This window comes from Loxodonta africana, chromosome 14 (genome assembly GCF_030014295.1).
Source record: "Loxodonta africana isolate mLoxAfr1 chromosome 14, mLoxAfr1.hap2, whole genome shotgun sequence".
Classification (NCBI taxonomy): Eukaryota; Metazoa; Chordata; class Mammalia; order Proboscidea; family Elephantidae; genus Loxodonta; species Loxodonta africana.
This window is the reverse complement of record NC_087355.1, coordinates 57,731,630-57,757,467: the sequence shown is the minus strand read 5'-3', so window position 1 is coordinate 57,757,467 and position 25,838 is coordinate 57,731,630. Positions and strand designations below refer to the sequence as shown.

The 25,838-nt window shown below is 36.6% G+C and overlaps 1 protein-coding gene across 2 annotated transcripts in view; it reads left to right on the top strand.

Moving 5' to 3' along the window:
• Positions 1 to 25,838, top strand: part of ANGPT1 (angiopoietin 1) — a 282,518-nt gene that overhangs the window by 187,842 nt on the left and 68,838 nt on the right. Inside the window, exon 4 of one of the 2 annotated variants that reach the window (XM_010588449.3) lies at positions 9,165 to 9,394. In XM_010588449.3, coding sequence (XP_010586751.1) covers positions 9,165 to 9,394 — 230 coding nt within the window. Of the gene's footprint in view, positions 1 to 9,164; positions 9,398 to 25,838 lie in introns of both variants that reach the window. The other variant, XM_003408432.4, reaches the window with a different exon arrangement.

Sequence of the window (25,838 nt, the reverse complement as noted above, 5' to 3'; positions counted from 1 at the left end):
TACTGGAGTAGGAGATATAAACTATTTATTTTACCTTGGGAATTCACCGAACTCACTTGACAAGCCTCATCTATCTTCTAGTTGGAGTTTATGGGAAGTTATTAAGTCAATTAGTTTTAAGTGATTGAAGTGTGTTTAATTTCAGGATTGCAATGTATGCCTTACAAATTACTGGAATAAAATAATAAAGTGTTGATGTTTTAATACTTAATAAACCTAAAGAAATGTAAAGTTAAATCACAATCTTTTAATTAAAGCTATCCTCCATTTGATAAGTTCTTCACAAAATGTGAAGTACAACCTTGCTAACTTCTATCCTTAGACTAGGTAGAATTATGTTAGTTGTCTATTGCAAGGATTAAGGAAAAGTGTCGATTTGAATTTATACTACTCTATGAACCCCTGGTAGCACAGTGGTTAGGAGTTTGGCTGCTAACCAAAAGGCTGGCAGTTCGAATCGACCAGCTGCTCTTTGGAAACTCTATAGGGCAGTTCTACTCTATCCTACAGGTTTGCTGTGAGTCAGAATTGACTCAATGACAACTTTTTTTTCGTTCTATTCCTTGTAAATGAAACACATACAGACTGTTATTGAACTGAACATTTTTATTATTCCACTCTCATTTTTTTAAATAATGAATTGAATGGCATATAGCATTTTCTTTCTTTTAAATATCGTTAACCTCAATATCTTAGAGTGGAATAGAATTCTGAATCAAACTGAAAATGTAAAGAAAAGAAAAAAAAAACCCACTGTCTTTGAGTCAATTCCAACTTACAGCAGCCCTATAGGACAGAGTAGAACTGCCCATAGGATTTCCAGAAGTGCAATTTTTACAAAAGCAGATTGTCACATCTTTCTGCTGTGCAGCCGCTGGGTGAGTTTGAACCACCAACCTTTTAGTTAGCAGCCAAATGCTTAACCACTGCTCCACCAGGGGTCCTTTTGGAGATGTCAGGAAAGATATCTTAATTCTTCCATTCCTCTGATCCCCCACAACTCTGCCAAAGTGTTCTTTCTAAAATGCAAGTCAGGTTATTTTTCTCTTTACTTTAAGCCTCCACCCTATTATGATTCTCTGTAACTGACTGAAGAAAGTTGAAGCTCTTTAGCACAGGACATGATCCTTGATCATTATAATCCTAAAATTTCTAGCCTCACTTCCTGCAAGTCTTCTTATATTTTATACAGTTTAGGCTAATAGCTAAGAGCACGGGCCCTGAGGACAGACCACCTGGGTTTGCAAACCCACTCTGCCACAAATTATTTGTGTGACTTTAGGCAAGTTACTTAAACTCTCTGTTCTTTCTTGTCCTAATTTGTAACACGGAGGTGATGATAATAGTATTCCATGGGGTTGATATGAGGAGCATTGGTGGCATAACGGTTAATCATTCAGCTGCTAACCAAAAGGTTGATGGTTCGAACCCACACAGGGACTCTGTGGGAAAAAGATCTGATGATCTGCTTCTGTATAGATTACAGCCAAGAAAACCCTATGGGGCAGTTCTTTTCTGTCGCATGGGCCACTATGAGTCAAAAGCCAACCCCACAACACCCAACAACAGCAACAACATGGGGCTGATACGAGGATTAGCTGAGTTAGCACATATGAAGCACTGAGAACAGTGCTTGGTCCACAGCGCCAGTGTTTAGTCATGTTAATAATCATGCTAGTATCAAAAAGAACACATGGTGCTGTTTCAGACACTTTGATGTGTGCCTTTTCTGGAATGCCCTGTCCCTCATTCAATTCACAAACTCCTGTCCATCCTTGAAAAGTCAGTGCAGATGGCACTTCCTTCAAGAACTCTTCTCTGGTACAATTGCTCATTGTAACTTATGTGATAGCACTGTACCTTGTTCTTTCCCATTATTTCACTTGTCTCATCACGTAATTGTGTGTGTGAGTGTGTGCGTATTTATATTTACTTATCTCTCTCTCTACACTTAGGCTATGACCCCTCCGGAATCTAGAAACTGTGTTTTATCATTGTCTTTCTATTCCAGGACACAATTCTTTATAAATAGTTGAGGTAATAAAAACTCTTTTTTGAGTATTGAATGAATGATGCCAGTTGCTCTACCCCCAAAATATCATTTATTTACACACATACACATTTACACATGCGTAACTAACAAAAATAATTTTAAAAGAAACGCAAGTCACATAATAATAATAACATAAATAGTTTACGTTAAATACTGTATGTGCCTTAATTGCTCTTAACGTTCTTCTCCCCAGGAGTGCATGGGTTTTTCAGTTTTCCAAAACCTTGTTAACCATCTTACTAATCTTGTTTCCCTGAGAGGTCAGGTTGTACATATTTCATGTTTATTGACCATTTGCATTTCTTCCTCTGTGACTAGCCTATTTGTGTTGCAAATATCTGTTTCTCATTTTTCTAGTCAATTAATTGCCTTTGTTTTATTAACTTACATGAGCTCTTTAATGAACATGAAAACTCTGCCATAGGTTCTGTAAAGATTTTTCCAGTTTTTTTATTATTTATTATTTGACCTATTTTTTCACAGACATTAAATTTTTACGTCATGAAATTTATCAGTCTTTTTTCTTCTTGGTTACTGGCTTTCACAACATATTTAGTTTACTCCTATTTATCCCAAATTTTAAAAAAAAAAAAAGCCAGCATTTATTTGTAATATTTATACTTCTATCCAAATTTTAAATTACAAAAAAAAAATTAACTTCAAATTTTGAGAGGATGTTTACTATGTTCAAATTAGAAACTTACAATATACACTGTAAAGGGTCCATAAAGTATACATTTAACCTGAGGTTACTCTAGCCTTGTTTGAATGTGGACAAAAAAAATGTACTCCCTGCAAACCCATATTTGTAACACACGCTGACATTCATATTAGAAATTGAAAATATGGAAACATCTGTAAGTAGGTCCAGACAGATAAAAATGAGAAGGTTTCTATATTTTCAACATCTTCCTCCTTGTTTGAAGGGTATATTTACACACGCAGAGCTTAGGCAACTGTCACCACTGTGAATTCATTGGCTGCTGTGTTAAGAACTCTATTGTGGGAAGAAATTTGAAAGCGAGAGCTTATTCTGTGAAAGCTTCAAGATGTGTTCAATGATTTGAAACGTTTCCAATAAGATTTGTTGGGGGAGATAGACTGAAAAACCGAAAGGAAAAAAAAAAATCAACTAAAAGCTTCAAATAGGGATTAGCGTACACTCATTTAAACCTTTTACTCAAGTTCAAGACCTTGATTATTTTGTTTATTTTATTCTTCATTAAAGTGCACCTCTGCCTCAGACTAAAAGTTAAGTACCAAAATTCTATGCATGTCTCTTCGCAAAGTGTTTCCAAAAAGACAGGAAAAAGGAAGTACCAAGTATCCTGTGAGAAACTCTAGATTTCTAGCTCAATTTGTATAGGTTTAGGCTTACAGTTTATGAATTGTTATTTCGTGGAACACTAGTTCTAAAAGATGCATCTTAATGAAAATTGTTTATTTAATCTTGGGTTAGCAAAAACTTAATAATGGACCTCTTATTTTGCCTAATGATATACTGAATGTTCTCTAGAAAATAGTAGTGGAGTTTGAAATCAGCACCCGCGTTCCGGGTTATGCTTTTAAACCTGAGCTACACTTGTTGCTGATGGCCACCATCAATAAAATCTGACTATTTTTCCTGCCAAATTTTAGGACACTGGGACTATAACATTGTCCTTCAGATCAACCCTTATACATAGAGGTCACCATACCTAACTGAAGTGGCATCTCCCAACTGACCTGGAAAGGGAACATGGTAGAGAAACATGAAAGGCTTGGGGACAGAATGTGATATGCTCAGTATATTAGGTAAGAAAATTAAATTTAATGGCAGATGTGTTAAGGTAGAGTGCAGAGTGGCCCTGGAGGAAATCTTGGTTTGGGTAAAAGAAAACTGACTTGGGAAAGAGATTTTGTTTTTGTACAAGAGGAAAGCTAGATAGGGCCAAAGACTCTTGTGAAAGACAAGTTCTCAAATAACTAGATGGAGAACAGCGAATCCTAAGGGCATGTTAAGGTGAGATCTTCATTCCTGATATAAATGGATGGAAATAAGTAGAGATTATATTATACCAAAGTGAGGAGATGAAACTATGCGTTTCTAATTTTCACAGCAGTGGTCTGTCATGGGAAGTGTTCTAGTCTCACAGTTTAGGGGACATGGCTTTTTGTCCTTGTTCTGACACTCAATATCTGTACAATTTTAGATCAGACATTTAGGTTCTTACCTATAAATTGAGGCCTACAACATACACTCAGTCTGTAGCACAGTATTTCTTTAAGAATCAAAGCAGATAAGGATGTTAAGTAGAGATAGTACACGAATTTTTCTGGCAAGAAACTCATGGATTCAAACCATTTTGGAAGTGGTGAGGAAGATGGGCTGAATTCCAAAGTAGAAAATAAAACAATAGATGAGAAGTATCAAAGACAAGAGAATGGTCTTTTGGAAGCCAAATATGAAGAAAAGATGGAAGAGACAGATAGTGGTGTCAAAGGAAATGAAAAAGTCAAGAGAGGACGGTCTTCCCTGAAGAAATCTGAAAAGGAATCACAAAGTATATCCCTAAGAAATAAAGTTAATAGAGAATTACTAGAGTTGAAAAGTTATCAAGTGAGGCAATGAGATGGTAAAATGACTGGAAGAGATAATTAATTGGTAAGACCTGCAATTTGGAAAACAATGTGAATGTTTCCACTTTGCTTGTAGCTATCATGCACATTACTTGGACTTCCAAGTCCCATGAGGTATCTGAGATACAGAGAAAGTGTCTCACTTCCATGAGCACACCCTTCTTCCCTTCACTTGAATATCTATTCTAAGACAACGGGCTATGTTGATGTTTTTTGATACCTGGTAGTCATGGAACAGGAAGGGATGTTTAGTGAATTATGATAATTAATGTTCTTTTTGGCATGCTAAGTGTATATTCCTTTTACTCAGGAAATGCAGGCCTGTTCTTCCACAGTCCAGTATCCAGAATTGTTTCTTTTGGCACCAGGACTTCTTTGATCAATTCTCCATTCTTAGCTCTTTCCAAATTATCCTGAACAACAACAAACCCCCAAAACTCCTTCACTGATATCTCACATAGTAGCCATCTTTAAGTATATGTCCTCTTGAACAAGGAACACATCAAATATAACCAAAAACACCAAATTTGTTGCCATCGAGTCAATTCTGACTCATAGCGACCCTATAGGACAGAGTAGAACTGCCCCACAGAGCTTCTAAGGAGTGCCTGGCAGATTTGAACTGCTGACATTTTGGTTAGCAGCCATAGCACTTAACCACTACACCGCCAGGGTTTCCCATCAAATATAGAAAGTGAAAAAACATTGATGCAATATATATATGTGTGTGTGTATGTATACACACACACATATGCATGTTTATGGAAACCCTGGTGGCGTAGCGATTGGCTGCTAACCAAAGGGCCGGCAGTTTGAATGCACCAGGCGCTTCTTGGAAACTCTGGGAGGCAGTTCTGCTCTGTCCTATAGGGTCTCTATGAGTCAGAATTGACACAACGGCAACGGGTTTGGTTTTCTTTGGTTTATAGATGTTTATATATACAGACATGTACATATTTGATATATATTAAATATAGATATATAAAATGTCTGAAACAAAAGTTTCTTTCACATGCTATTTTTCACATGAGGTTTTCTCTCTAAAAATAAATCCTTAGAGTAAGAATAGTGTCATTTTATAGTTTACACAGTGCTGAGTGCACTGTTGGCATTCAGCGACTAATAAATACAAGTTACAACTATAACAGGATGTTTTCCAAACCAGGATGTTACCTACTGGTTAGGAAAACTGAAAGTCCAATGTTCATCATATTTCAGGGACAAAAGGGTAATTCAGGATTTTTATCCAGCCTTGTATGACTATGACATCCAAATTTTGATCTTTATATTCTTATCTCTGTTGCAGTTCATTATAAGTTTTCTTGGTAGTATACTACCAGTACTGTGAATTTAAAAGACATATTTCTTATATATTGAATGACCCTAAATTATGGGCATCTTGTGCCTGATCGTTAGCCCAGGAATAAGAACACAAGTATCAGAATGAAAACTGCGAATGAGCTAAGACATTGGCTGTGGTTAATCCTCAGATCTGAAGGCCAGCACTTAATGACACAGAGCAAACCTCCTTTGATATCCACAGCAAGTACATTAATCACTTAGCCTGTAGATGGGATCATTTTTTTTTTAACCAATACAGATGGATTTGTTATTGTCAACTTCTCCAGCAGCAAGTTATTGGCATAGAAGAAAATACTAAAAGATGATGAATGAAGACTGCCTCTTATAGACACTGTCTTTCATCTTACTGACTTCCTTGCCTAAGTTTTCACTTCCAAAAATGTTTAAAAAGTATAAGTGACTATGTATTTTCCCCAAATCATTAACAAAATCTGTTGAAATTGCTTTTGCTTTGTGATCAGCACAGAGCAGGGCCTTTTCTCTATTGGTGTCCCGTAGAGTGAATACAACTCAAAAGAAAAACTCGGCACGTTTTATCTTGCAGATACCACACAGAGCTGTCCCTAAACGGTCTCAGCATGAAAATGTCATATGTGAATTTGGGCACACTACCGAAGATGTGTTAAATTAGTAGGGTCTTAAACATAGAAGGGTCCAGGTATTTTTCAGACTTGACTCAGCAGGCACATTTTCTGCCACATGCTAGGCTGCACACTCTTGGAGGACAAGTTTGTTGGTAAGCATTGGAATGCCCATGAGCAATTCCGACTCATCTACACACTTCTTAACCTGTGTAAACGATAATCAGATATTCCAGCTTGTTCCACAATACAGGGAACTGAAAATTTTGGCTCTTCAAACATGCTGTATTTTATAATTTAAACGTTACATTTAACACACTCCCTAGTGTCTCCTTTGTGAAAACGTAGACAATGATTTTGTGCTACATGTCTCCAGAGTAAATGAAGTGCCTAGCCTAGTATGTTACATTTGAGTAACACCTTGTAAACTAAGGACTGGTTGAGCCTTCTGAAAATGGAACTGAGAAAACTGAATAAGGCTTAACCCTGAGGCATACTACTATATTAAAATTAGACACCCTATAAAATGTAAATGTTTTTTATTCCTAATCAGTTGCTCGGATCTAAGCGTGCTTCTGCATTTTCTATCATTTTTAATGTGCAATATGCAAAGGGAGTATCTTTTGAAGAATTCTGAGAGAAGAAAGTTTCCTGGTTAAAGGTTTCATCAGCTGGAGCAAAGCAACCCAAAACCTTGTGTGAGACTGTGCCACCAGCCTGATGGAGCCTTCATTTTTTTTTTCTTTTTTTTTGAGAGATTTTGTTTATTTTTTTCAAAATTCAAAACATTTTTGACACATGTGATTTCTATTTTTTGTGCACAGAAATAAAACACATTTAGTTTGTTTTAGCCAATCCCTTGTTGTTGGATGCTTAAATTGTTCCTACGAATATCCAGTGTCTTAATTTGTCAATGCTGCTATAACAGAAATACCGTAAGTGAATGTATTCAATGAACAGAAATTTATTTTCTCACAATTTAGGAAGCTAGAAGTCCAAATTCAGGGCAGTGGATCTAGGGGAAGGCTTTCTCTCTCTCTCTCAGCTCTGGGAGACGATTCTTGTCTATTTTCAGCTTCTGTTCCTCTGTGGAGCCTTCATTTTATAAACCATATCCCATTATTTGTGGTACCTTTAAGCCTCCTCCTTAACCTCCTTTTGAGAGATAAACTACTGGTTAGAATATAGGATCAGATGTCAAAAATCCAAATAATTCTAATTCATTATGACTTTAGATAAGTTAATCCCTACTTCCGTGGTTTCTATATAAACATTATTTCATGGGCCCACAGAACTATTGTGAAAATTAATCAACTCTTTTTAACGTTTTGAGAATCCCAAATGAATGAAACAAAGTAAATAAAAATAGTTTCTATATGTTGTTCTTTTTTTTTTTCTGAACTATCCTGTTTCTTGGAAACCCTGGTAGCTTAATGGTTAAGACCTAGGGCTGCTAACCAAAAGGTCGGCAGTTCGAATCCACCAGGTGCTCCTTGGAAACCCTATGAGGCAGTTCTACTCTGTCCTATAGGACTGACTTAATGGCAAAGGGTTTGGATTTTTAGGTTTGTTTTGTTTCTTATTGGACTCATTTCCTTAATGAAAGTTATACTATAAGTCCTCGAGACTATAACTAAGTCCAGGTCAGCTACTCCTTGGGTATAAGATACACTCCGGGAAATACATTATATTTAGGAAACAAACATTACTCTGACAACCAAAAACCCAAACCTGTTGCCACTGAGTGGATTCCAACTCACAGCAACCCCATAGGGCAGGGTAGAACTGCCCCACAGGGTTTCCAAGGCTGTAGCCTTTATGGAAGCAAGGTGCCACATCTTTCTTCTGAGGAACAGCAGAGGTGCTAGAAGTGCCGATTTTTTCGGTTAGCAGCCAGCCAATTAACCACTGCACCGCCAGAGCTCCACTCTGACAACGTTTGATCTAGTAACTTTTCATGAGACATGTTATGCAGTTATATACTACATAACCTCCCTTCAGGTAATGTCCAACCAAATATAGGTCTGTGGTCCTATAAGTTCAGAAATCTGTTCAGAATGGGATGTAGTTGACATAACCGAACTAGTGAGCTTAACAGCTTCCTGCACACAACATGTGTATCTCACGTCTCTTCTCTACAAAGGGATTGCACTGCTAGACACTCGTTTGTTACTACAAACCATTATATGTACCTTGAATTTTTTAGTATAATAGGCTTTACAGGGTTGGTTGGTAACTGCAGGTTGTACTTAAGTCACATGTTCGTAACCCGGGACTGCCTGTATATAATATTGTGTTCACACAATGTTCGAATCACATAATGTCCTATATCATAGAACTTATCGTGGCTGTTAAGTGTCATATGACTGTATATGTAACTCCTATTTTAAAAAAAAAAAAAACTATATTCTTGAGTCCTCACTTAAAAAAATATTTTCTTGGTGAAATAGCTATTAAAATTTCTAATCTTAAATAAATTCAGGAACTGGCTGAATCGCAATTTCTGTATAGCTTGTTCTAAACTAAGTCTTATTTTCACTTCCTTGTAGTTTATTAGAACACAAAATCTTAGAAATGGAGGGAAAACACAAGGCAGAGTTGGACGCATTAAAGGAAGAGAAAGAGAACCTTCAAGGCTTGGTTACTCGTCAAACCTACATAATCCAGGAGCTAGAGAAACAATTAAACAGAGCCACCACTAACAACAGTGTCCTTCAGAAGCAGCAGCTGGAGCTCATGGACACAGTCCATAACCTCGTCAACCTCTGCACTAAAGAAGGTGGTAAGAGTTTCTTCCTCACTTCGGTATTGCAAATACATTATTTAACATGCGGCGAGTATAAATTCAGTTTAACTGTATACTTTGTATTGGTTTCTATGTAAAAGCAGCCAAAAGAGCTTTATACTTAGAAGTTTTCATTGACACTTGCCAATTTCATGAAATTGGCACTAACAATTGTTTCATATTTTAACTTCAGAGAGTGCATTTATAAATTTGAATTGGTTATTATACTGTCATAAATCAATATTTGGTGTTAGACACCTAACCATATAGGACAGAAGTTAGCCAATGTTACAGTTTTGTTAAGAGTTCTGAGAAGAGTTGCAGGAGGCTTCCCATTTTAAAATGAATATTAGTTTGTTTTTAATTTGTGAGGAGGAGTAGAAGGAGAGTTGCTTGCAGGAAAATGGTGATAAAGACAGTTCCCATCAGCTGTCGTGGATGAGATAAAAAAAAAAAAAAAAAAAAATTTTTTTTTTTTGATGAGATAGAATTTGTTATTTTTAAAAGTACTTACTGGGATAGCTTGTACTTAGGCCTATGCAGAGAAAATTTAAAAAGGGCATCTAAGCACACTTATCTTTTGTGTCTTCAAGACAGTGGAAAAATGAGAAAATTTTGATACTATTAAAATTTTTGTGAAATATTTCACTACTGGAAATACCTGAAAGCCTGTGTCTCTTTATAAGACACTCACCCATCTATTCATCTATCCAGCTAACAATTATTTAACCAGTGCCTCCCTGTGCACCTGCCCACTTCAAAGAGAATTTCAGTAGAGCTCTTAACAGTTTAGACCTTGGTGTCATCTTCTGTAGTTCCACTCTCTAATCAACCTTTAACTGAATGAAAATGGAATTGTAAATGGTGATGAACACACCAGTTATATCTGAAGCGATGGTTGTCATTGAGCTGTGGCTTATGAGGCCACTCATGTAATTGTTCAGTGTTCATAGGAAATGGACATATGGGGAGGCTCCGTTAATTTAACGTTGGACTTGAGTTACATGAAAAATTAGTTCAATTCCATACTTTCATGTATAGATATGAATAAAGATGATAATTCCACATTAAGTGATTTTGTTTTAAAGACATTTCACATTTCTCTATTACACTCCATTACCTTGAATTACATCTCCTTTAGATAGTCTAAACAAGTTTGTAATATACTTTGTAAAGTAGTATTTTTTTTAAACAGTGAGTTCCCAGAGCTCCATTTGGGTGTGCTCAATAATGTGATTGAGAAGGAAAAAACCTGCTAATCAGTCAGAGTCTGCCAAAACCTTGAATTAGAGTCCACTGGAAGGAAAGCATGGTAGAATTTTGCCAGAGAATTTTAATAGCGCTCATGAGTATTTAGAAATTAAGTATTAATATGAGACGTATCTGTTCTCAAATAGGGCTGAATATATTCAGGGAAAAATTGAAAACACATTTTTCTTATCATCCTGAGACTTAAAGCACATGGAGTTGAGTATTTTTTTCCTTGATTTTAGAGATATCAAGTGCTAGTGATTCTCACAGAGCTCATATGTCCTCTTACTTATCATTCTTTAACTTTTTTCTGAGTATTTGCCTAATAAATGTGTCCGTAGACTTTAAAGGCAGAGGATGTGACTTTAAAATTTAGATATTTGATTAAGTTTGGGGTTTGAGTGTGACATCAATCAAGCATCTGTTCAATTTGCCTCTCATGAAGTTGTAAAATAAAAATAGCGTGCAGTCACTAAAATGACTTTTTTTTTCTTTCTAATAGCACACCCGTAAAACCTTTGCCTACTTCTCTGACCAAAAATTCATTTTTCACAGGAATTTATTATTTACCAAAGAATTATATGTGACTATTTTACTTTTAGATTTACATATGTGCAAATATTCCAAAATCAATAAACCACAATAAATGCATCAAATTTTCTAACATGTGTATTTTAAAAACTCAAAGAGTGGACTTCTGCAAGATTTTCCAAGGATATTATGGGCCATGTCGTCAAGCAAAAACCTGAAAATTTTAATTAACACTGAAGGTCATCTGGTTTCAACTTGTCCTGATCATTTGTGGAGACAGCCAGAATGTAATACTATAGCACAAGAGAAGAATTTTTTTAGTGAGTTTACTTTGTCATTAGCAATTCATTTAACCTTTATAAAGCCGTCTCATCATTTATAAAATCAGGATAATTGTATCAACTACACAGTGATCAAGAAAGGGTTAAATTAGATGCTGCATATAAAATAACGCAATACTGAAGACATAGCATAGTATTTTTCCTCCAAGTGACATAATGCAATCAAACACACATTTATTAAGTGTTATATATAAGCAAAGGAAACTGTGGTTGCATAGTGGTTAAGAACTATGGCTACGAACCAAAGGGTCAGCAGTTCGAATCCACCAGGAGCTGCTTGGAAACTGTATGGGGCAGCTCTGCTCTGACCTATAGGGTCGCTATGAGTCAGAATCGACTCAACAGCAATGGGTTTGGTTTTTTTAGTTTTCATATAAGCAAAACTTCTTTCATGGAAAATATATGAATACAGTGCCCTAGAATGTCTGATTGTTGACAATCATCCAAGCAGCTTCCTTTAATCTCAATTTTCCTATCTCTAAAATGGGATTATTATATTTACCTAATTGTTTTGTAGCAGAAGTTAAAGGGAATTTGTATAAAACACTTAACATCTATGCCTATCCATAATACTTGCTCAATAAATTGTAGTTGTTTTTATTTTTATGCCTTCTACAGTGTTTATAACAAATTCAGGGTATATGATAAAAGTATTTCTAGAAAATGTTGGCTAGAAATTTACCTTTTCTCCAAACATTTGTTTGGATCAGGAACTGTAAATTCATCTTTGCATGCTGGGGGTATTTTTGTTTCATTTCACAGGACTTTCCTACTAAAACATCTGATATCATGAGATACATTTAAGCTAAGCATAATTAATAAACATATTTTCTGAAATCATTCACCAAATTTTCCTCTTTTTGTTCTGAGTAGGCAATAGTGATGTCTTAGGCAAATAATTATTTCAATCTTAACTGGCACCCATTTTGAAAGACTTCCAGTAACACATTTATTTTTGTTTAACTTTTGTTTGCAGACATTTGGTCACATTTATTCTTAGAAACATTACCCACTAAAGAAATATTACCCTCAGTATTATCACAGCATCAAAACTGAGCTGACTTCTTCATGTTTTTGGCAATTTATACTTATTACAGGAAATAAATTGTTTATATTAATAAAGGCATGGGAACAAGGTTTGGATTTCCTTTGGGGAGAGCAATTAGGATACCTCAGAAGGCGTGACTATCAAACTTTCGCCTGTCATCTATGTTCAGCATTGAATTAAAACATTGTCACATATGTTGTACACATGAGGTCAATGTCATGTTATGTGGCAAAGAATTTATTTACTGGCAAAGCATACAAAAGTTAAAGGAAAGCCAAATTCAAGACAAAAAAAGAAAGCAGAAAGAAAATAGGCTCCATCATAAAATTACTCAGGGTTTTTTTTTTTTTTTAACAGCCTTGCTCTCCAAATCAGCTTGGAGCACATTCCTACTGTCCTGAGATGTGATTCATGGATTTACCCATTCATTCAAAAAAAACTGTTATAAAACAACTACTCTGTTTTAAATGATCTTCTGGGAGATAAGGATATTCATCCATTTTAATTTAATAAACATTTTTCTGGTTCCTCTAATGTGCCAGATACTGTCCAAATCACTGAGGAAAGAATAAAGACATAATTCAGTCTGTGGCTCCAAGGAACCTAGAGTTTAGTGAGGAGAGAGACAGGTATACAGACAACTCTATTCCAGGATAGGTTGCTAGAGGTGAGCCCAGGGCACTGGGGCACTAGCAACGCACACAGGAGGGATATTAAAATCATGACAGGGACAGAAAGATGAGGGCAGAATCCAGCTTTTGCAGAATTTTCTTGGGGACTCTACTGAACGCTTCCTATGAGTCAGGCATTGTTCACGCTTCACATATATTAACTTAGTTCTTACAACAGCATATGAAGGAGCTGCTATGTTTACTTCCATTTTTTAACTTCCCTAAGGAACTTGAGTAGTTTTCCCAAGGCTATGTAGCTGGAAAAAGTTGACGCAGGATTACAACATAGACAGGTTGATTCTAATGGGGGAGGTAATGACTAAATCTCCAAAATAAAGAAAATGGAGGATGCTCCAGAGAGTGAAAACACGTTTACGTGTCAGGAGTCATGGGAGTGTGGGAGGGGGGTCATATGGTGTGCATATATCCATAAGTCAAAAGCTCAGAATAAAAAGCAGGAGACAGTGAAAGATGATGTTAGATAGGTAAATTGAGGCAGAACAAGTTGGTGGCATTTTTTTTTTCTGATAACGATGAGTTGTAGACAATATAATCATGATGACATTTATATTTTAGAAAAATCACCCTAGTCACAATATAGGAGAATGTATTGGAAGCTGACAAGCCTGGAAGTAGGGGGCCAGATGGGTTTTTTGTCATTATTACAATTTTAGCAAATAGCTGGAGAACATGTGCAATGTGCGAGCCTTCTGAGTGCTCTGCATATATTAATTCATTTAACTTTGACAGGTCCACAAGGTAGATGTTGCTATTAACTTCATATGACAGATAAAGAAACTAAGCACAGAGAGATAAATAATCTCCAAAAACTAAACTGCTAACAAGTGAGGAAACTAACTGAAACCCAGGGAGTCTGGTTCTGGAGTCTGTACTATGATGGGGAGGGAAGGTAGAATTGATGGTTTTCATCAGATTCTCAAAGGATCTCTTAGCAGGGAAATGATGAGGTCAGGATCAAGCAGAGGCAAATGGAAAGGCAGGTAGAAGGGAAAATTGTGAAAAAAAATTAGAATCAATAGGAAATAATGACTTATTAGAAGTAGAGCCAAGTATAACTTCTAAGTTTCTGGGCTAACTTATGGCATTCCTTCAATCAGCAACATGAGGGGAAAGCATGTTTAAGGGAAGGTAATGAGTTTTTTTTTTTTTTTTTTTTTTAATGAGTTTAGTTTTGGACATATTGACTGAGGTGCCTGTGGGACATTTGAGCCTGGTAAGTAGAGGAATACAAACCAAAAAAAATTAAAATAAAAAAATAAAACTATTGCTGTCAAGCCGATTCCAACTCATAGCACCCTATAGTACAGAGTAGAACTGCCCCATAGGGTTTCCCGGGAGTGGCTGGTGGATTTGAACTGCCGACCTTCTTGGTTAGCAGCCAAACACTATCACCCTGCCACCAGGGGAGAGAAATCTGAATGACCATGTAGACTGAGAAGAAAAGTAGTTGAAGCCATAAGAGTGAATGAAATCATTGAAAGTACATATAAAGTAATGACCCTTAACCACTTTGGGGTCATAGATCCATTTGCGAATCTGATGAAAACTACTTATTCTGTCTTCCTCCCCACTTACTCCCCCAATAGTGAAAGTACACAGGCACAATTTTATGTACAAAAAAAGTAAAAATAATTTACATACTCAAGGTGTTGAATCCATTTTATAAAATAAAAAGAATGTAAAATCAAAGACAGAAAATTGGAAGTTCTTTAAGAGACAAATAAAAGCCTTTTAAAAGGATTCGCAAAGGAAAGCCCGGAATTAGAAGGAAAAAACAGTAGTGAGCAGTATCAGGAAGGGAGAAAAAAACTATTATGAAAGGTGTTATTTTCGGCATCAAATAAGTAGAAAGATCAGATAATAATAATAACAAAAGGCTGAAAAGTGAATTTTGGCACTGGGACGTGACCTTCCATGGGTAGAGTTTCAATGAAGCATATGACTAAAACGACTGAGAGGAAGTATAAACAGAAAGCGTCGCCTACCCATATTCAAGAAACTTGAACGTGAAAGACATAAAAATTGTAGCTAGGGAGCCATAATCAAAGAAACCTAAAAACAAATATTAAGAGACATGAACATGTTCATATACTTAGTTCCCTAATATAAAGTCCAAACTTCAATTCATAAAGAGTTTTTCATGAAGTTCATTTAAAAAAAAAAAAAACAGCTTTCACATTATCTGAAAAACGTAATGACTGATACTACTAATTCTTCAGTGATCTAAATTATTTGGGCTAAAGCCTCTTTCCCAGAGACTGACTGCAGTGGTACGGAACGTTTGATCATTACTTTCGGTCCTCTGGCCTTCTTAAAAGAGGAAATGAGGCATTTGCTTCCTTCCCAGTGCTGAGAAGTCATTGGCTCTGTTCTCAGAATAATTCTGCCATCTGAAAGGAATTTACCTCCTGTGCAGTACCTATTGCATTTGTAAAGTAAATCGTTCAGTCAAGGGATGAGATAGTTTGAACTCCTGCAGTCCTTTGAGTTAACAAAGACTCTAAAAACATCACAAGTGCTAGGAGGAAATTAAAACTTTTTGAATGTCACTCATATAAACATTGATTAAAAACAGCAAATATTATTTTCCTTGACTGAGTAAAATATTTGCCTTTTTAGTTGACTACTTGTAATGCACAATTTAACCTTAGGTAGAAAGAAAAAGAAAAATACAGGAAGTCATCTGCTGAATGCTACAGTGAGCACTTGTTTCCTTTTAATGAAGGAAATGCTTTATCTTGACAGAAAATTATATGTCAAACATTTACAATTTCCTTCAAATGAACCACACTGTCTCTCTAGCACTTCCTTTCATAAAACCCAATGGCTTAAGGGGAAAGTGATTGTTTATTTTTGGAAATGGTATATTTCTCCTTTTTGATGGAGCATGTTATCTGCCTTTTTAAAAGTCGTAATTCCTGTAAAAAAAAAAAAATCGTATGAATACTGGATAGCCAAACTAATGATAACAAAATAAAAAATAATATAGTCCTTGACCTCTCCCATGAACTATTTCTAAACCACATCTTTTGGGGGAGATTGAAATTTTGTGGTTAATTTTCTTCTGGAATTAGAGTTTCAACTTCAGAAACTAGACTATGTGAAAAGGGATATCTCTTGGTTCCAGCTGGGCCTGGAAGTTACCAGGGTGAAAGGCCACCAAAAAAGGGTCTTTCCTTGGTATTCTAGGATTGTTATGAGCAAACTCCATTCCTTCTTCTCTTGTGCTTTCATGGCCTGGTTGGCTAAAGCAAAGAAGCACAAAATAGTTTTCAAGTAAGTCATTTCCTGGACTCATCCACACTCAAGTCAAATTCAGCAGATATTTTCTATATCTGGGTACAAAATGGGACAGTGGACATTATTTAAGGATAAGATATGGCACTTCATACTAAGCCAAATGACATCTCTAATCACTCTGAGAGAAAGTAAGAAAAAAATATTTTATTAACATCATTTAAGTATGTATGTATCACATCAATCATAGAGTGAAACGTCCATAAAAAGTCTTACGCTGTACGAAAGGATAGAAAGGAAATAGGACCTGAGAAATGTTGCAACCGTGTATTTAGGCTTAAATGCATATAGGCAAAATACTGATTTTTGCATAAGATTTTTCTAAAGTCAATTGCAAAGAACCTTTATAACTAATGATAAAAACATATTTAGTGTTCTATGAGGCTTCATAATTTATTTTTAACTAAAGAATGCCAATATCATAACTAATTCTAAATATACTGGAGTCTCACCCTAGTGCTGGCTTGGGTGTTCTCATTCTGAGTGAGACCACCTCAGATAAGGTGTCATGCTAATATGTGACCTACCAAGGATGCCCCACCTTTTCAATGAATTTATTAAGAAGTCAAGTGATTAAATGTAATATCAATTAAATCAAACATTTTTAATGCAAGTATTTGATCATGGCTTTGCATGCACTCATAATTATTTTCAGGTGTGAATGTTCTTTTTTCACAGCCACTGTGAGTTCCTTGAGAAGAATGCATTTAAACCTTGGGTTTAATTTTAAGTGGAGATTTGGTTCTAAAGGAAGGTTTTGCCAGTTGTTAGATCCATCTACCCACTTAGAAAAATGCACACACACACACACACACACACACACACGAACACACACCTCAAATCTTAACCATAATTAATCTACCAGTCCATCTCCACAGAGCTAGGGCTTCACCTGAGATGGTCTCCTCACCAGCATCTTGGAAGAGCCATGTAGGTGCCATATAGAAGGCAGTGCATGGTGATTTTGAAGGAAAGGAATCAGAACGCTTGGGTTCTGATCCCCTATAAATACCATATACCTGATGTCCTAGACAAACCCACACATTTCATGATCAAATACTTCCATGTCTTCTCTTTGTTTTGTATCATTCTTAGTGACTGGGGAAGCCCTAAGTCCAGAGTAGAACCTCATGCAAAATCCCTATTGGTAGTCAAATACTGTTCTTCAAGTATATTTCACCACAAAAGTAAGAATCAATGTGACAAACCTGTGGTGGCAGTCAGCATTTAATTATTTATTTAAAACTTCAACGTGAAGATTTTTGTTTTGTCAGTTTTCAAAAGCACCTAGCAGCTACTTTCTATTAATTTCCATGACATTGCGCAATGACTTTAATTCCGTTTTTAATGACTTTAATTCCGTTTTTAATGACTTTTGCAGAAATTGATTCTTTGTCTCCTCATAACAGGGCACAAAAGATGCCCTTTAAGCTTTCCCACATGCATGGGAAATCTTTGGTGCAAAATCAGTATATTCCAGACAGGTTGAAAGCATTACATGGGAAATTAACACACATGAAACACCTGAAATATCTTTGTTAATGAAGTGACCTTCTGAACAAACAGCAAGGGTCATGTGGCACTCGTATCTGCCCATCAGGGTTCCCAAAGGGAAAACACAGAAATGAATTTTATGAAAAATGGATGGTCATTCAATTAAACAAAAGTGTGTACAAATCCATTTTCAACTTTTAGCCAATTTTTTTTCATTGTTGACTACTTCGAGCAGTAACTAATATCATATGTCAATTCAGTTATATACAGAGGAGTCATTTCACATTAGAAGAGCATTAGAAAATGTATTTAAATACAGTAATCAAACTAAGGTGGGTAAAATAAATAGAATTATTTGATGATTCATTATTCTTCCAAAACAAAATTATTCTTCTACATTAAAAAAAATCCTACTGTAAAATCAGAGATCCATTTGTGTCATAAAGTACTTTGCATGTCCATATAGTTTTAACAATTCATATACCATATGAATGTATCTCAATTATTAAAAATGTGTATACTTACAATTATACATCATGGGTAATAAATTCTCTAGATAATTAAAATTTATCTCTTTAGAAGTAGTAGAGATTTAAGAAAAATTTGCAATAGCATGAGGGTATTTCTACATTGTATTTATCCTCACCTCTTTTTCATAAATAATTGAATAAAATTGATTTTCCTAGTAATTTAAGGTCATTATCATTAAGATAAATTAATTTTCATCATAATACCATAATGCCGTGGAGAATGCATAGAAAATAAATTTTCTTATACTAAATAATACCCAAACTACTATCATTTCTTAAGGTTGCCTAGTTTTTTATATTTTCTTTTTCTCTCAGAGCTTTAAATGACCAATTTTTCTATTGTCATCTTGACTAACTCTAGAAAAAGAACACACACACACATCCTCACTCCATCCTCCCCACCAGCTCTTTCTCTAAATTTGTAGCTTCTAGTAAATAATCCGTAGGCTGAGATACCATGTAACTAGCTTGTAAGAATAATATCTAAAACTAATGATGGTAAATCAAGGGTAATGAGCATGGCTTTCAGGATATCTACCTTATGAAATCCAATGTGGCTATGTAGAGGCCTCGTTTAGCTCTTGAAGTTGTGTGCCATCACTGCTTCAAATTTCTGCCGAGGCTCTAGTGCCACAGAGAGTTCTATTGCCTGCAACTCTCTTCTACCCTCATCTCATTATTTTTCTTCTTTCCTGTCGTTTCTGACTCCTTTCACTTTCCCCACATTTCTTTGCTTCCATGAGAAGGGCTTGTGCCCTGTGTCTACATTCAGAATTAAGACCTGTCCTGATTCACTCAGGACCCTGGATGTGACCTTCTCAGTGGAGATAAGTATTGCTGATGATTCTGACATAGAGGTTGTATTTAGGTTTGATTTTACTCCAAAGACCAGTAAGAAATGGTTAAGACTCTTAGCTTTATTGTCAGCAATTTCCACTTCTTACAAGTTCTTCATAGCATCTCTGAGCCTCAGTTTCCTCATATACAAAACAATATATTGATAAACCCACCTCATATTTATGAGGGTCAAATGATAATGAAGTATGTAAAACACACTTGGTATATCAAGTTCAGATTTTAACACTTAGTAAGTGTTCAAATAATGGTTGTTTTTATTATGATCATGATTATTATAGTCCCACCAATTAACTACAAAATATGTACATACAAAGAATTTAAATGAGAGTAAAACAGTTCTTAAAAAAAACTTTTAGTTAAGATAATATTGTTACAGATAAATGATGTTCCCTTTTACTAGGGTGAGTGGGTGGATCAAACCGAAAACCAAACCAGCTGCTGTTGAGTGGATTCTGACTCATAGCGACCCTATCGGCAGAGTAGAACTGCCCCACAGGGTTCCCACAGAGCAGCTGGTGGACTCAAACTGCCGACCTTTTGGTTAGCTGCCTGAGCTCTTAACCACTGTGCCACCAGAGCTGTTTAATTAAAGATTTCAGATTAAGAGTGTTTAAGACTAGAATACATGCATTTGTTAGATTGAATAGCATGTAGTTTGCCATTTTTGTAGGTTAAAAACAGTCACGTTCAGAAATCAGTGCACAAATATCTAAATATTTGTGCACTTGTTTTATATGTGATGAAATACCAACCCTGATTTTTTTCAATTTAGAAGCATAAAGCTTTTTTTTTTTTTTAACTATGCATTTATAAAATCATGGGCAAGCTTCCCTCACACTCACACTCACTCACAAAAACATTAGAACTTAGACTGCTTGCACACATTCTTTTGCTTTTTCTACTCTATCGAGATGCAAGATATTGTCCTCTTTCGTGAATATTATCTCAAAATCCTTTCCAGTACACTAGAATTCTAGGGAGTGTCTTTAAAATGGCCTTTCTATAAAATGTCCACACACCTGGCTGAAATGCACAGAATCTAATTAATTGGTTGTTTGCACCTTATCAGATGTGCTGTTTTACTTAACCGTATACTCAGTTAGCTTTGGTCACCTGTTGTGTTGAAATCACAGACAGGATCAATTCCTTGTGTTATGGCCTTCTTAATGATGACAGCCCCAAAAGCTCCACAATGATTATCCTTAAGCAAATAATTTGATCCACATACATTCTGATGTGTATTAATTACTGGAAAGATATGAACCATTAGCCACATTTGAAGACTGAAAACAAATGTTTGAGGAATTGATCCTTTAACACAACTTATTAGAAATGGGTAGGAACAACGGCTTTGGATTTTTTCATGTCTCTAGGGCAATGCGGAACCCTGGTGGCACAGTACTTGAAAGCTCGGCTATACCCAAAAGGTCCATAGTTCAAATCCACCAGCCGCTCCTTGAAAACCTTATGGGGCAGTTCTACTCTGTCCTACAGGGTGGCTATGAGTTGGAATTCACTCAGTGGCAACGGCTTTGGTTTTGGTTTTTGGCAGAGATGCTAATTTTCCCTGTGTTCTCTGCTAGGGTTGCTGAGACTCAGAATTCGAAATCCTAAATTCCAGGAAGTTTCCTCTTGAGGGTTCATTTGAATTGAAGTGACCCTGTGCCTCAGTTTTCATAGTCTTTCACTGAACTCAGTCTGGTGGCGGATACACAGTCTGGATGTAATTGGTTGGGCAGGTGAAGGGAGAAGCCAGGTAAAGTAAACAGCTGCTGGGGTTGGGGTTTCAGGTTGCTTATTGGGACCGAATGTTGAATGATGAAAGACCATGCACCTGCTTGTGTCCCTGTTCTTCCCTTTTAGATCACAAAGATTTGGTTGTACAGATAAGGATAAATGAAAAGAATGAATGATTTTTTTCCTAAGACTTTCTAGATTTATTTGCTGATGTTGGTGTGGGTGAAGTCTCTGAGTTCACATTCTAGACTCTTAAAGTTTAGCTCAGATAAACTTTTCCTACCTGTTTTATTCTTTCAGGTATTATCTCTTCTAGGCAGCCTTCTCTAAGTCCACCTGGTAGATGAAGGTTATCCCCCCTGAAAGCTCCCACTGTACCTGGTACATTGTGGCAATTGTCTGCATTTTCTCTCTTTGTTGCTGTATTTAAACCTGAAAGATTATACTCCTAAAAGCTGTTGGCATCCGTTTTACTACCAGGTGTTGTTGTTGTCGTGGTTAGGTGCTGTCGAGTTGGTTCTGACTCATAGCAACCTTATGCACAACAGAACGAAACACTGCCCGGTCCTGCGCCATCCTCAAAATCGTTGTTATGCTTGAGCTCATTGTTGCAGCCACCATGTCAATCCACCTCGTTGAGGGTCTTCCTCTTTTCTGCTGACCCTGTACTCTGCCAAGCATGATGTCCTTCTCCAGGGACTCATCCCTCCTGACAACATGTCCAAAGTATGTAAGACGCAGTCTCACCATCCTTGCCTCTAAGGAGCATTCTGGCTGTACTTCTTCCAAGACAGATTTGTTCGTTCTTTTGGCAGTCAATATTCTTTGCCAACACCACAATTCAAAGGTGTCAACTCTTCTTCAGTCTTCCTTATTCATTGTCCAGCTTTCACAAGCATATGATGTGATTGAAAATACCATGGCTTGGGTCAGGTGCACCTCATTCTTCAGGGAGACATCTTTGCTCTTCAACACTTTGAAGAGGTCCTTTGCACCAAATTTACCCAATGCAATGCGTCTTTTGATTTCTTGACTGCTGCTTCCATGGTAGTAAGCCAATAACAAGTGAATGAAAAAAAGAAAGAAGAAACCAATTTCTAATCAGTTTTTTAATTGTGTGAAGCCTGATTATGCCTTACCTAAATCTCTACCTTAGGTCGTTCAATTATATGGTCCAATAAATTATATTTTTTGCTTAGGCCAGCTCGAGTTGGGTTTTCCCTCATCATGGAAGATGTCCTAACTAATAGAACAAGTCTTTCTCTCATTAGACTGTGATCACATAGAGGGCGCGATCTAGGTTTTCTCAAATTTGTATCTTCAGTGCCTAGGAAAAGTTTTGTAAATACCCAAACCCAGTGCCATTGAGTCGATTCAGACTCATAGAGACCCTACAGAGCAAATGTTGAATTAATATTTGTTGAAGTAATTGATATAGTATGGATTGAAATAAGAAGGAACAGGAGGCAGAGATATCAATAAAAAAAACCTCAGTGCAATAATTTTATATTTAGATTTTCGTTAATGTTTAACTATGACAACTGGGGGAAGATAGTGGGCCAGTAAGAGAAATAGAGAATACAGAATTTGGAAGGAAAGATTAGGTAACAGTAAACAGATTGAAGTTGGGGTAGGAGTAGGAAATGCCCAAAGGACAAGTAGAAATATAGATCTGGAGGTCAAGAGAGAGGCATATGCTACTCATGCGTTAAGCACCAGCTCAGATCTCATCTCTTCAAGGAAGATTTCGCTGAAGCTGCAGGTTATGTTGTGTGCTCCTCTATAATTAAACAAACAACATTATTTGAAAATTATTATTCCATGACCTCTGTTCAATTTTTCTCATGTATCTTTGTATTCCCAGAGCAGTGTCTGTTACAGTGTTCAAAAAAGTTTATATATTATAGGAATCTTCTGTGTGGAGGTTTGAAGCCATGCTACATAATTTGCTGAAAGAGCAGATGTATAAAGCATAGAGGGTCAAGAGTGGAATTGTCTATGAGCCCAAGAGACAGAAAGGGCCGCATAAAGACTACATCAGCCTGAGACCAGAAGAACTAGATGGTGCCCGACTACAACCAATGACTGCCCTGACAGAGAACACAACAAAAAAACCCTGAGGGAGCAGGAGAGCAGTGGGATGCAGACCCCAAATTCTCATAAAAAGACTAGACTTACTGGCCTGACTGAGACTGGAATGACCCCGGAGGTCATGATCCCCAGACCTTCTATTAGCCCAAGACAGGAACCATTTACTAAAGGTAACTCTTCAGACAGGGATTGGACTGGACTATGAGATAGACAATGATACTGGTGAAGAATGAGCTTCTTGGGTGAAGCAGACACATGAGATTATATTGGCATCCCCTGTCTGAAGGGGAGATGAGAGGGTAGAGAGGGCCAGAAGCTGGCTGAATGAACATGAAAAAAGAGAGTAGAGGGGAGGAGTCTGCTCTCTCATTAGGGGGAGAGCAATTAGGAGTATATAGCAAGGTATTTATAAATTTTTGTATGAGAGTCAAACTTGATTTGTAAACTTTCATTTAAAGCACAATAAAAATGTAAAAAAAAAAAGAGAGAGAGAGACTAAAGGGGCATAACAGCCCAGAGGCAAGGATTAGAAGGCAGGAGGGGACAGGAAACCTGGTAATAGGGAACTCAAGGTCGAGAAGGGAGAGCGTTGACGTGTTGTTGGGTTGTTAACCAATGTTGTAAAACAATATGTATACTAACTATTTAAGGAGAAACTAGTTTGTTCTGTAAACTTTCATCTAAAGTACAATAAAAAAAAGATGGAAACAAAATAAAAGTTGAAATAAGAATCAAAAACTTCTAAAAAAAGAAAAAGAACAGAATTATCAAAACTTCTACATTGTGGTGAGGAGAGGAAGAGGAGCCAATCAAGACGAAAGAGAAAGGACAATTAGAGAAGTGGAAAAGGGATTAGGAGAGGTCAACTTGGAAGGCAGGAGAAATATAGGCAAAGAGAATGTCTTAGTTATCTAGTGCTGCTATAACAGAAATAACACAAGTGGGTGGCTTTCACAAAGAGAAGTTTATTCTCTCACAGTCTAATAGGCAACAAGTCCAAATTCAGGGCATCAGTTATAGGGGAAGGTTTCCTCTTCTCTGGCAGCTCTGGAGGAAGGTCCTTGTCATCAATCTTCCTGTGGTCTAGGAGCTTCTCTGCACAGGAACTTCAGATCCAAAGGACACGATCTGCTACCATCGTTGCTTTCTTGGTGGTATAAGGTCCCCTCCTCACTGCTCGCTTCTCTTGCCTTTTATGTCTTGTAAGATAAAAGGTGGTGCAGAGCACACCCCAGGGAAACTCCCTTTATATTGCATCAGGGAGGTAACCTTAGTAAGGGAGTTACAATCCCAACCTAATCCTCTTTAATGTAAAGTACAATCACAAAATTGAGGACAACCACACAATACTGAGAAGCAAGGCCTAACCAAGTTGGCACATATCTTGGGGGAACACAATTCAATCCATGACAGAGAACTTCTGTACTATAGAGGAAAGGAGTGGAGAAGACATATTAAATGGCTTTGATCTTCATAGTAAAAAATAAAACAAGGTCTACAAGAGAAAGAGAAGAAAGGAGTGGGATTTAGTCTTGGAAATATTGAAAAGATTTGAAGTAGGTTCTGCTGGAATTGTGGTAGAAAGTCCATTAGAGATGACCAAAGGTTTGACTAAACAGCATGGAGAACCTAGTGAGGCTTAGAAAGCATACATTTGGATGACATCAAATAGCTTCACTTTAATGTTTGAATAAATGCCCTTCCTAGGGTCTGGATTTACCTTGTTTGTTCCATGAAAGGACAATGGATCAAGAATACCATGAATGTTACCTGAACCATTCCTAAATGTCTGGCCCTGAGGTAGAGACTAGCAAAAAAGGAAAGGAAGTCTAGAAAGTGGCTGCTAGTAATGGCAGAGATCTAGACCCTCAAATAATAATAATAATAAAAAAAGACAAATTTAGTAGGAATTAAAGAATGGGAGAGTAAAAGGTAAGAGTATGTCGCCAAAGAAGGGTCTTTTAGATGTAAAGATCCATTTATTAATTTATGCTTTTAAACCAGTCTAATATTACCAAAGATCTAAGCCACTTTTACAGACAGGTGAAGTGTTCTATCAGGTATCCACATCCCTCTTCCCAGCTGTCCAGTTCACGCTTCTTGTATCTTCCATCAGGTCTTTCATATCCCTGTTTCTTGTCATTTACCACACATTCCCCTAGCCGTTACCTTCCATCCTATTGAATTTAAAGATTTTGTAAAAAAAAAAAAAAAAACTATCATTATTGTTGATACTTGTACGTTCAGTGAATTCATCTTTGTTATTGGTTTTCTGTGTTTTGAAATGTTTACCACACCTTCAGTTTTACACTACCTAAGCATGACGGCACTGGCCTTCTCTCTTTAAGCATGACATCGAAACTCAGAACTGTCAGGGATTTAACAGAGAAAATAATTAGCCATGTAAACTAAAGTTAGGAGATCAAAATCCTCTACAACCAACATGCTGATATATATACATCATATGTAATTTCATCTGAGCCCGAGTCCAAGCCCATTGCTGTCAAGTTGATTCCTACTCATAGCTACCCTATAGGACAGAGTAGAACTGCCCCATAGAGTTTCCAA